Source organism: Procambarus clarkii, chromosome 40 (genome assembly GCF_040958095.1).
Source record: "Procambarus clarkii isolate CNS0578487 chromosome 40, FALCON_Pclarkii_2.0, whole genome shotgun sequence".
Taxonomy (NCBI): domain Eukaryota; kingdom Metazoa; phylum Arthropoda; class Malacostraca; order Decapoda; family Cambaridae; genus Procambarus; species Procambarus clarkii.
In genome coordinates this window covers 21,784,614-21,797,427 of record NC_091189.1, presented here as the reverse complement: position 1 = coordinate 21,797,427, position 12,814 = coordinate 21,784,614, and the positions used below count along the sequence as shown (strand labels likewise).

The following is a 12,814-nucleotide window of genomic DNA, read 5'->3' as shown; positions in this document are numbered from 1 at the left end:
GCCTCCAGCAAAGCTATGGCTTCTTTGTCTACAATGAGGCTGTCCCAACTGGATTGTTTCTGGCTTTCGGCATGGCTGGTCCGAGTGCTGGGTCTGCCATGGCACCCCATTTCGTGTCGCATTCCGTGTAGTGAGGGTCCTGTATCTCTGCTACATCACTCGGGGTGTCAGGTAGAATTTCCTTAACCAGGTCATCTGATGCTGAGGAGGAAGACAGGAAGGCTGGGACAGCAATTTGGGTGGCGGTGCGGACACCCAAGCCACCAAGCCTAACAGGAAGAGTGGCTTGTTTCCACTGGCATTCGTTGAGGGAGAGGTTAACAACTTTTTCCAACATGGTCTTCAGTAAGAGGTCATACTCTTCAAGCTTTCTGTTGTCGTAAGATGGGGCGCACCTCAGAAAGTAGGTTAGCCTCGGAAGGGATAGACATTTGGTGAGGAGATAAAAAGCATCGTGGGCATCGATGTCACCTATTCTGTCTTCCATCCTCCTAAGGTCTGCGATTTTCTTGTCAAGGATCTCCTCAATGACATTAGACCCGAGGGGGGCTCCAAGGAGGGTGCTGTTCTTGGCCCTAATGACATGGGCTCCAGGCAAGGCAGACCTTATTCTAGCTACGATGTCTGGGTTGGAGGAAACTACTTCACACTTGGAAGGGTTCAGGACGAGACCCAGGCTTACTTCTTGCTCCCTTATTTTCCTGATATCTGCCAAGAGGTGGTCTACGGTGCCAGCTATAGTGCCATCATCCAAAAACCAGATGTTGAACTCGCTGGACAAGCTTTCGGTGATTTCTTTTAAGACTAAGCAGAAGAGAAGGGGAGCAAGAGGATCACCTTGCTCAACACCTTCACATGATCTGATTTCATGTTCACCAAAGAGCAGTTTTTACTCACCACTGTAGCACGACAGTATGAACGGGTAGAGAGGCCAGAAATGGCGATGTACGGCACAAAGTACTGCATCTCTTTTGACCATGTTGAAGGCATTCTTAAAGTCCAGTTTGAGCAGGGCCTTTTCATCAGAAATGTGTATGTATGCTCGTGCTGCATGGGCAGCCGCTTCACAGCCTTGGGGGATTCCAAATCCTAGCTGGATTGGTTTCAGCAATTCAGCCACTTGCTGGCTGACAACCCTCGTAGCAGCCTTGGCAATCAGGTGTCGGAGAGTGTTGCCAACAGCGATTGGCCTGATTCCTTCATCCTTCTTTTTGAGAGCACAGAGGGAGGCACCAAAAAAGAGGGGCCTGATGACCTTGGGTATATCACCAGCCAGGCACATGTTGACATACCTTGTGAGTTCCATAAGATCTTGTGCAGCATCACCAACCACAGGATTTAACATTTGCTTGATGTGTTGAGGTTTTAACCCTGTAAAGCCACCTGCTGACCCAGGTGGAAAAGAAAGGGCTGCTTTGTAGACCTCAAATTCACCAACGGTTAATGGGTCTGAAATGGTGTCGGCTGATGGCGGAATGATGATGTCGCCATGAGGGGCTTTGGGTGGGTGCTTGCTTTGCAGGGCTCGTGCTGTGGCTGAGTTTCGAGGAGCAATTTTCTCGTCACTGGTGAGGGCTCTTAATAGCACTTGTGGTATTTCCCTCTTCAATTTTCTTGGTGATTTGTGCTCTAATTTTGTACATTTCCGGTATGTTGTTGTTACCATTTCTGCGGTGGGTGTGTTTTGCTCGGAGAGGCAGGCGAACTAGGTTATCCCCCCTTGGGCATTCATTTATCACCCTCAGGACCGAGGAAGCAAGTGATTTGTCCCTCCTTGGAGGGATGGTGAGGCATACATTGGCAAACAGAAGGACATACATACATAACATATATATATATATATATATATATATATATACAATGGGGCCTCGACTTACGATGCTAATCCGTTCCCAGAGACAGATCGCAAGTTGAAGCGATTTTTCCCATAAGAAATAAAGGGATTTGAATTGATCCGTTCCCCACTTTTCAAAATATTAACATATAAATACATTTTATACTGAATACAATGTTTTTTCTAACTACAATACAGTACCGAAGTTTATCTTACCTTCATGGAAGGCTCTTGATGGCATATGGAAGATGGTGATGGGGGGGGGGGGGGGGGGGGAGGAGGAGAGTTTTACTGTTTGGAAGGGGAGTCCCCTTCCATTATCACATCATTCAGTGATGTTTTCTCTGGGGTACTCTCTCTCCTACGTTTTGCCTGAATACCACTAGGACCTGGTTGTGGTTAAATTTATTTATATAAATAAATATATAAAATGGGCAATGGGCACACATCTAAATCCAGAATCCCTTCATGTATCAGTGGCCCTCTGCATTGGTGCCCCCAATTCACATTGAATACAAGTGTATTTGTAACAGGGTGAAAGCTGACCAATATGGACTGCATGGGTTGCATTGTGGAAGCACAAAGGGCTAGCATGCAAGACACAACGAGGTCAATGACTTCATCATGAGGAACCTTGCCTCAGCTCAGTGTTCAGCAGAGAGAACCTCGCATCCTAGGGGACCAAAACCCGGATGACTCCGCACTTCACCCTGATGGCATCACTATACCCTTGGAAAAGGGGCAAACAGTTGGTGTGGGACTACACACATGTATCCACCCCTGGCTGACACCTATGTACACTATGGTGGTGAATAAGCAGGTGGGGTGGCCAACCACAGGGAAATAGCAAAATCAGCCAACTACAGGCGATTGGAAGGTCAATACACCTTTGTTCCCATAGCATCTGAGACGCATGGCCCCTCGGGTAAGAGTGCATTGGGTTTTCTCAAGAAATTGGGCTCCAGGCTCATTCATGTCACCAGAGACCCAAGGGCTGCCAGTTTTTTGTTTCAGCACCTCGGTGGCAATCCAGAGGGAAAAGGCCTGCTGCATCCTCGATTCCTGTCCGGAAGCAGAGGAGCTTCAAGAGATGCATAACCTCTAAGAACTTTTTTGTATCAACCAATGTACAGTGGGGCTTTGATTTACAATGGTAATCCGTTCCCAGACATATCGTAAGTCGAAACGATTTTTCCCATAAGAAATAAAGGGAATTGAATTAATCCGTTCCACACCCCCAAAAATATTAATATTGACTGATGCCAGAAAGTTATTCATATCCATTCAGCCTGGATACCTCCAGGGAGCCTCCAGGACTCGCCCAGAAAATGGGGTTTCATTACGTTCAACGCTGTTTTTTTATGCAATAGTATTTTCTTATATTACATTTGTTATTAGTGTCTAATCATATGTTTCTAGGCTACTACTGGCTGTGGTGGGAGGAAGTTACAGAAGTCGAGGGCATTGACAGGATTTCCAATCCCATCCGATACTCGTATGAAGACTTTGCCGATGTCGACCACCGGCTAAAGCTTCACTGTGAAGTTCTTCTCTTCCATGAACCAGGAGAACAACTCATAGGGCTTGTTAAGGTAAGAATCAATTTGTGAATTAACCCTTAAACTACACAACACTTCATATGACGTATTGAGTAACTGACGCAAAAGTGCGCACCCTTTCATATGACATTTTGGAGTACTGCGCAAGATTTAAACGGCCCGCGGCTACACAGGGTTCACATCATCTTCCTCAGGGCTCTTGTAAACAGACTCCATTTAAAAAAAAAAATCGTGGACAACATTCTCGGGTGTGAAAGCCTCAGTACCGAGTGACCTACCAAGGCTGGTGCACGCAGCATGAGCTCACAGCACTGCTGTTCAGCTTGTGACCATAGCATCGCCTAAAAATGTCAAAAATATATGTAACTGATATTATTTAGCGCTGATTGTATTACAGAAGACCCCTGACTGATAAAAATGACCAGGATTCTGATAATAAGAGGATTGTTGTGATAATTTGTGCTGTGCTATGGAAGGAGTAATGTTGAGCGTGGAAGGGCTGTAACGTAGTCTGCCAAATCTGTGTGGCCACCTGTTGCTGTCTGCACTTACTATACCAGCTTAGTGGTTTGTTATGGTAAATAAAACATGCAGATACTTATATATAGCGTCTATATATTGAATAAAAGCAAAAACAGTATGGTGGGAGAATGTTGGCGAGTGAGGTGAGGTGAGGTGACAAACACAAATGTAGATACTTATATATAACATGTATATATATATAGTGTAATAACAACAAAAGGAGTGTTGGGAGAAGCCATTTTGGTGAAGGAAGTGGCATCATCTGCATGACTTGTCATGGTATGTTTGGGTGCCCACTATGCTCTTTGGGCACTATAAAAGCTTAGTTGAACAATTATGGTGAACAAAACATGTAGATACTAATATATAATGTGTGTGTGTGTATATAGTGTAATAACACCACAAACAGTATACTTGAAGGAAGAATGTCGGTGCATCTTGCCTTGAACCAGTGAGGGAGAGAGGGAGCATCAGTTGTGTGTGGCCACCTGTGTATATAGTGTAATAGCCTGTGTATACCTGTATACCTTTGTAACCTGTGTATATAGTATAATAACAGCAAAACTATTTGTTTTATGAACATAATTGAATCACTAATATGATCACAATACTTTTGAGTATAGTGATGATTCACACATTTTATTACATATATAAATATATCACACAACACACTTTTGAATAATATTACTGTAAAAAAAATTAGAAGAAATCATTCAGAGACATTGAAATAATTAGGTAATAATATCTTTATGGCAACTCACGCCTAACAGCTCGAGTGGAGCAGACACCCCCCGAAGATTGCTTTGTCAACGCCTCTTTCTGGGGAGAGCTTCGTCGGCTCCCAGGAGCTATCTGGGATGATACGCTAGTGTCAGACTTTGGCATCAGTCATGTGTATGGAGTTCTGTGGGCTTACCAGGGACCACGAGCCAGAACCTACCCCCCTCAGAAGAGGCACGGGGTTCAATGGCCTATAGAAACCCCCATGTGGTTGGAAGCATTCTTTGTCTGCCACCAACCTGGTCAGGCACCCAGAAAGGTAAGCATCCCAAAACAAACCCCTATTCTGGTGAAAATTGCTACAAAAAGCAGAACAAGTGGAGAACTCCCCGAACAGAAACGAGCAAACTAGTATGACGTCACACATTGCCGCGTCACTGTCTGCACAGCTCCCCCCTCCCCGGGAGGGAAAAGGGGGAGCCACAGACCCCTGCGCCGGCATTCCCTCTCTCAGTTCTGAGGCTGATACTATAGGCAACGGTTGTGTGTGATGACTGTCTTCTAGGTGGTGCGTGAGCCAGGAGTGATTCTCCAGTACTCAGGCTGCATGCACCTAGGGCTTCCTTCCCTAGGTGCCCTGTAAGTACTGTGCTTGGGGCCACCTTCCACAAGTTCCTTGGGTTCTGCCCCTGCTAGGCCGTTTACTGCTTGGTTTTCGGTCGCCCTTTGTGTGCTAGTGTTTTCTGTCTCCCTTGTTCGCCTTAGGGTAAGGGGCAGTTTGCACTAGTAGGGGCGCGGGGTACTGCCGGCTCTGTTCCACCTGGGCAAGCTGTCCTCTTGCGGGGTTTTCTTCTTTTTGCCTGCCTGCCTGTTTGGGGGGGGGGGTCTGGCTTGGTTCTTGCCCCCTGTGTACTCGTCCTTCTTCTGGTAGTTCCCCCTGCTAGGACCCCATGAGTGTACTTGTCCCGGGGATTCAGTTCTTAGAAAGTTATTTAGTAGACTTTGGCGCCGGTTAGCAGTACCCTGCCTGGGCTTCCCTGAGCATGAGTTCCATCTCGAGACCCTGGGAATACCCATGGGCATGCGTGGGTCCGATGGATATGACCCTGGAGTTCTCCCTCGCTTTGTGCGAGTTCAAGGGTTGCTCTGTCCCCTTGTCTCAAAGTGATTCTCCCTGTTTTTGCCTCCGTCTGCTGCCTGTGGGGTCGGTGGCACCTTCGGCCCGGAGTCCTGTGAGTTTTGTTGCTTGTTTGTGACTCGGTTACCCAGTCTTATGCTGACTATGCGGGTGCAGGCAGCATGGGCATTGCATGTAAAGTTCAGGTGGTGGCAACGCACTAGGTGATTTTCTCCCTGGAAGCCCCGAGGCTGCCCCGGCTTTTTCGTGTGAGGCTGGGGCTTTGGGGGGACGGCTCGGCCCCGGGGCCTGCCATGTGGGTTCCTGGGGCTGGAAAGGGGCTGACTTGGGGGAGTCCTCGGACCCCGTTGGACCACCCTCTGAGGGTGGCTTGCAGTTACGGGGAGTTGAGTGTTTCCTTTCCCCCCCTCCTCTACGCACGAGTTGTTGAGCGTCGGCCCCTCCCTGGGTTCGGTTCCTTGTCCCCTTGGGTCCGTCAGTTCCATCCTGTCGGTGGGTCCTCTTCTCCGTTTACTCGCCCTTCTTCTTTGGGACCTGACTACTCCGTTATGTTCCCCTCTTCTCGGGGTTCTGCATGACTTTTGGTCTCGGGTGCTCCTGTGCATTATGTGCCTTCAATGATTTGTGCTTGCTTCTGTGTGTTCTCGAAGGTTCGGGAAGGTTTTCGCATCTTCTCGTATTATTGGAACATCTGTCGTCTTCCGGTGTTGCTTCCCTCCAGTCCTTTCTAGGGCTTGTTGGTCCTCTTCTGTGCTTCTTCTTGGTTTTCGGTCCTGTCTCGTTCTTTTGTATTTGTATTCTTCACATTGTGTCATGACACCTTCGTGCCTACGTTCTGCAGGTGAGCTTATGTGGTCTGGTGTCTCTTTCAGCCAGACACTGGTTCGTGGTTTTTGCGTACGAATATAAGACCATAAGGTCACAGGTGACTGCAGAAGGTCTATTTCCCCATACGAGGCAGCTCCTATTTCTACCCATCCAGTTCCACTCATATTCATGTCCAACCCATGCTTGAGTCAATCAAAGGGCCCTACCTCCGCTATGTTACGAGGTAAGATGATGGAGGCGAATGTTATATGGTAAATGTTACACTGTGTTAGGATGTTATGAGGTGACATTTTGCTGCAGTTATGATACTGGAGATGCATTTTGGGGATTAGTTGTGGCATTTTGTTTGGCCCTTGCGTGCTTCTTCCTGGGGCCTTCCTTGTTCGTCTGTGTTGTTTGTCTCACGGTGAGTCACAGCCCCGTTTTTCGTGGTCTTATCTGGGTCACTCATTCCTTGCCCGTCTTGCAGTGCCTGGCTTAGCCCTTCCATATACAATGGATTCTCTGTACTCGCCAAGTTGTACTTGCGGGGGTTGAGCTTTGGCTCTTTAGTCCCGCCTCTCACCTGACATCTACATGGCCTCTGTACTTACCTAGTTGTGTTTGCAGAGGTTGAGCTCTGGCTCTTTGGTCCCGCCTCTCGCCTGTCTATCGGCTCATGTACGGGTTCCTGAGCCTACAGGGCTCTATCATATCTACACTTGAGGCTGTGTATGGAGTCAGCCTCCACCACATCACTTCCTCATGCATGCCGGTTGTCTCCTACTCTGACACTGACATACTTCTTTCTAATGCGGTCGGCCGAGCGGACAGCACGCTGGACTTGTGATCCTGTGGTCCTGGGTTCAATCCCAGGCGCCGGCGAGAAACATTGGGCAGAGTTTCTTTCACCCTATACTCATGTTACCTAGCAGTAAAATAGGTACCTGGGTGTTAGTCAGCTGTCACGGGCTGCTTCCTGGGGGTGGAGGCCTGGTCGAGGACCGGGCCGCGGGGACACTAAAAAGCCCCGAAATCATCTCAAGATAACCTCAAGAATGTCTCTACGGCTCATTTGGGCACTCGCTTTCTACCTGTGTTCCCTAGTGTGTGTGCCCCTTGTTTTAGTATGTCTTGATCTACCCTATCAATTCCTTTGAGAATCTTGTATGTTATGATCGTGTTCCCTCTAGCTCTTCTGTCTCCCAGTGACGTGGGGTTTTGTTCCCCTATTCTCTCCTCGTAGCTCGTAGCCCTCGGTTCGGGTGCTAGTCAGGTGGCAAACCTTTGCACCTTTACCAGTTTCGTCTTGTGTTGGGACGTGTCCGACAACTCTGTGTTGTTGGTGTGACTTGTTGTGACATGACCAGCAGCTCTGAGTGTTGTTGGTCATCTCCCTTACGTTCCCGTTTGCTGCCTACCTTCTAAATTCATCATCATCTTTCTTCTACACTTTTTTCCCTAGCCGCTGGGGTTGGTCTTCTGGTCTTTTTCTTGTGTTTTTCCGTTTTTCTCATTTTATCCTACAGATTGTTGTGTTTTATATGTGCCTTTTGGCTCTCCTATTGCCAGGTTTGGGTTCCTGGTTTCCTGGCTTACCCTGCCAGTTGGCATTTTCGAGGTCTCGCGGTGTCTCGTCTCTTTAGTCTCTCACTTCGGAACCTTTACATCTCCGATGTCCTGGCAAGTTCGCTGGTGTTGGGGAGTTTTCTGTACAGCAAACGTTCCATCTCCTTCCTTGCCGGCTTGGGTTTCCGGCTCTGCTTGCTCAGTGATCGCACCCAGGATCTTCCCGCGGCTCCGCCTCTTCCTAGGCTCGATCAGTCCATGGCGGGGCTGGTTTGGTTCTGCCTTGAGTCTATCACCATCTGTTGGTGGTCTGGTGGCTTCGTTGATGGTGTCCCACCTGCGTGCTTCTTCTTAGCAGCGGTGTGGGGTTTTTTGGCGGTCCTTCCTTTTTCTTTCTGTCCCTTCTTCGGTTTGCTAGGTTTTGTTGGCGTGTCTGTCTTTCTCTTGTGGAGGTTTTGGGGCCGTCATCTTGCCACATACTGTCGAATTGTCTTGTGCAGCGCTGGCGGAGCCGTTCTGGGTTGCTTCGGTTTTGGAGATGCCTCTGCACCGCTTCGTGAGCTGTCTCTGGTGTGGTTCACCTCCAGCCTGCTCTTGCGCCGCTTGAGCAGTCTTGGTTCTTGGATTGCGTGCTCTTTTCTCTTCTCGGTTTGTTGTGGCCCCTTTGGTTCTGAGTTTTTCTGAAGCTCTTTTTTATTTTTTTTTGGCGTTGGCCTCTAAGGGTCGGGTTGGTGTACTTCGTGCCCTCCTTCGGCTCCTGGGTTTCGGCTCTTTTGGTTCTCCTGATGGGTTTGTGGGCTTGCAGCTGTCTCCTTCTTTTCTGGCGACGACTGACTTGGCTGCTTTCCGGAGGGGTCCTTGGGTTGTTTGATGCTTGGTTGGTCTGGTCGTGAGTTCATTGTGTGTTGTATTCGCTTGCAGCACTTTGCCGTGCTTGGTGTGCTGTGGCTGCCGTGGCCGGGGTCACGCTTTAGGTTGTTCCGGGTTCCCTGTTCCAGGATGTGGTTCCCTCGGGTCGTCCGTGGGGGTGGTTCGTTCCTGCCAGCCTGCTGTCTGTCCCTGTGCCCATGTCATTCGTTGGTTGGCTCTCCGTTCCTTCGTTAATGTTCCTGGGCCTTGTCGGGCCTGTGTGGCCTTGGGTTGGCGGTTGCAGTTTTGTCTTCACTTTGCGTTGGGGGTGTGTGCAACTTCCGCCTACTGGATTAGGTCCCCCTTGTTTTCGTCTTTGGGTAGGTAGATCCGGAGAGCCAACGGGGCTCCCCCCAGAAAACCAGCGTTGAATGTAATGAAATGCCATTTTCTTGGTGAGATCTGGAGGCTCCCCGGCAACCCTCCCTCTCCCAGGTTGGCAGTTTTTTTGCGTGTTTTGATGTCCAGCCTCAGAATTGAGAGGTGGAATGCCGGTGCGGCGACATGTGACTTCATACTACGTAGTTTGCTCGTTTCTGTTTGGGTTGTTCTATCCACTTGTTTGTCTTTTTGTAGCAATTTTCACTAGAATAGGGGTTGGTTTTGGGACGCTTACCTTTACCTTTCTGGGTGCCTGACCCGGTCGATGGCAGACATAGAATGCTTCCAACCACATGGGGGTTTCTATAGGCCATTGCTCCCCATGCCTCTTCTGAGGGGGCCAGGTTCTGGCTCGTAGTCCCCGGTAGGCCCACAGAACTCCATACACATGACTGATGCCAAAGTCTGACATTATCATATCAGCCCAGATAGCTTCAGGGAGCCTCCAGGTCTTGCCCAGAAAATGGCGTTTCATTACATTCAATGCTTTTTTTTTTTTTTTTTTTTTTTTTTTTTTTTTTTTTTGCCAGACTTCCCCGCTCTATTGCAGCCAAAATATACCACCTATGATTTTTTTTAATATTTTTCCCGTGATCAGGGAACATAAATGAAATTTTTTATAAGACCTTTATTTCTTTTATTTTTTTTTTGTGCCTGTGGGTGTTGAAGGCCTAATACCCCAGAGCAGCTTAGGGATTAAGTAAAAAATTTGGCTTCGGAAATTTCTAGGATATGAAGTATTTATTTTTGATGTACGTGTAGTATTCCAAAAGCCACCAGATCACATTTTATCCTGACTGGCTCACAGGCATTGTTCACCAGGCTGTGTACAATTTGACAAGCATAAAATTTTAAGTGGATTTTCCTAAACATAAGTGTACAAACCCATGCAACCCACTTAATTTATTGAGGATGATACTCATTAGTATAAGGAAGTATCAATATTACTGTGCTTTCAATTTCACTAAAGTGCACTAAATTTCTCTAAAAGTAATTTTGATGCTGTGTTTGATACCATCAAAATTTTAGTGCATTTGTGGGAATGGATTGGTTTCATAGGCATGATTCACAAGAGATGTCTCAGAAAGTTTACAGTCCCTGTGACGAAGTGGTAACACACACACCCTGTGCTTTGCGAGCAATTTGGCCTGGGTTTGTATCTTGGCTGGGGAGGATTGACTAGGCACCAATCCTTAACTATATGCCTCTGTTCACCCAGCAGTGAATGGGTACTTGATTGTTAAATGATTTGGTGGGTTGTATTCAAAGGAAAATTAAGATTAGGGACCTGCCCAAAATGCTATGCATATCAGTGGCTTTACAAGAATGTAAAAACTCTTGTATATATAAATGAAGTAAAATAAAATAAAAAATAAATAAAAATAAATAAAAAAAGGTTCTGCACCCAATGTTCATCTATGATGGCAGTGTGATTATCATTCCAGGCTAGTCATCAAATGATAACTTGAAATCTCTAACTACTGTGTGTCGTAAAAACACACTTGATTCGTAGGTATCAAGTTAGATGGAGATACAGTGCATTCTATTTCACTTGGTTTATAACAGCAACTCTGTACATAATGATGAGTTTACTTGTAAATCCTATACAGTATTTTCTACCTTCAGTCCAAGAGTATGCAACTTTGCCCTTACTGAAGAGTTAGTGTAGTTCATAAAACAGAAAACTTAAACCTGAACAACTAGGTACAATCCTAATTTTTCTGTGGGGAGCCCCTATGGCTCCCTGGAGCTTATTGGGCTAATGTATGTTATATTAGACCGGGACATTAGCTAAGGAGTTCAGACCACCAGGTCGGCCGGGGATGGAGTCTGTCCGTCCGTCGGGCTCACAGCACGGTTCGGGAGTTCGTGGCTGTCTGGTTTGCGCTTCGGAGGGTTTGGGTCACTCGGTGCCCTACCATTCGGCTCCGTTCGGACTGTTCTCTGGCGGTTCTTGCTGGAACCACAGGGTTTCTGTTAGGTGTTGACCTTTGGGGTTGGTTCCTTAGAGTGGCTCATTTGCTGGATTCTCGGGGTTTGGCTAACCGTGAGGTTCATGTCCAGGGTGTGTCCTGCGTCCTGGTGGACAGCAGTTAATTCCTCTGTTGGCCAGTCATCGCCGACTCGTTTTGTTGGCTCTGCCAGACTTATGGACTCCTGGCCATGGACGTCTTCGAGTTGGCATGGTCTAGGCGTCGCCCATTTTATGTGGCGCCCTTACCCACCTGCGAGGCGTTCACGGTGGATGCTTTTCGGCAGGACTGGTTGAGGTGGGGGGTACCTGTTCCTCTTCTCCCGGCCCAGCTGTTGCTTCGGGTTCTGGCTCAGGTTGCAGCCCATCCCACGAGAGCAGTCCTTATGGTTTCTTGGTGACCAGCCCAGCTTTTTCAGACGCTGCTTGATAGGTGTCCGAACCCGGGGTGTTTTCCTGCGGCTCCGCCTCTTTCGGCAGGTCGGATCGGTCCTGTACGTGACTGGTTCGGCCTTCTCCTCGGCTCTTTGCGTCTGATATTTTGACGTGGGTATCACCATCTCTGTGGTGTTCAGGTGACTTTGTTGACGGTGTCCCACCTGCGAGCTTCGTCTTGGCGACAGTATGACGTTCCTGGTGTTTCTATGCACTTTTTTCTTGCTTTTCATAGGATGTCGTATCTTTCGCATCGGGTTGTCGTATCTTTTTTTCAGTTTTCAGGACTACAGTTATTTGATGTTTTTACTGTTGCCTCGTTTTATGCGGCGCTGGCGGAGCCGCTCCGGCTTGCGTTTGGGGTAGACTTCACATCTGCCCCGTTTCGTACGCTTTCTCGTGTTTTGTTTCACCTCCGGCCAGCTCATGCGTCGCCTGAGCCGTCTTGGTCCTTGATCAGGGTGCCTTCTTATCTTCTTAGTTTGTGGTAGCCCCTTCGGTTCAGGTTTCTGCTCTTTGGTACTGGTGGTAGATTTGTACGTGTGCAGCCTTTCTCCGTCCTGGCGACAGTCGAGACGGCTGCTTTCCGGAGGGGTTCTTGGGTTATTGCTGCTTGTTGGTTTGGCCGGGGGTGCGTCCTGTGTTGTCCGGTTATGCTTCTTGCCGTTACCTGCGTACCATGTCTGGGGATGCGCTGTGGCTGATCCGGTTCCCCTTGTTCCCTGTTTTCAGGGCTCGGATCTCCCAGGTCGTATGCAGAGTGTTTCAGACGTTCCAGGCTGCGGTCTGTCTTTGCGTCCGTGCTGTTCAGACGTTTGCAGCTTTTGCTGCTGTATTGGTGACGTCTAGGGCTCATTTCTGGCGCAGGGATTTGTGGGTCGCACAGGTTCTTGGCCACCCATTCTTTATGCGCGTCTGCTCCTGTGCCTTCTTGTTGTCTTGGGTTGCAGGTTGCAACCTGTTGTCTC

At 48.2% G+C, this 12,814-nt stretch overlaps 1 protein-coding gene across 14 annotated transcripts in view; it reads left to right on the top strand.

The window, feature by feature from the left end:
* The window catches only part of LOC123757971 (serine/threonine-protein kinase 11-interacting protein), a 230,940-nt gene that overhangs the window by 169,623 nt on the left and 48,503 nt on the right, over positions 1–12,814 (top strand). For all 14 annotated transcript variants that reach the window (XM_045741990.2, XM_069338840.1, XM_045741994.2 and 11 more), the window contains one exon: positions 3,254–3,426. In XM_045741990.2, coding sequence (XP_045597946.2) covers positions 3,254–3,426 — 173 coding nt within the window. The remainder of the gene's footprint in view (positions 1–3,253; positions 3,427–12,814) is intronic.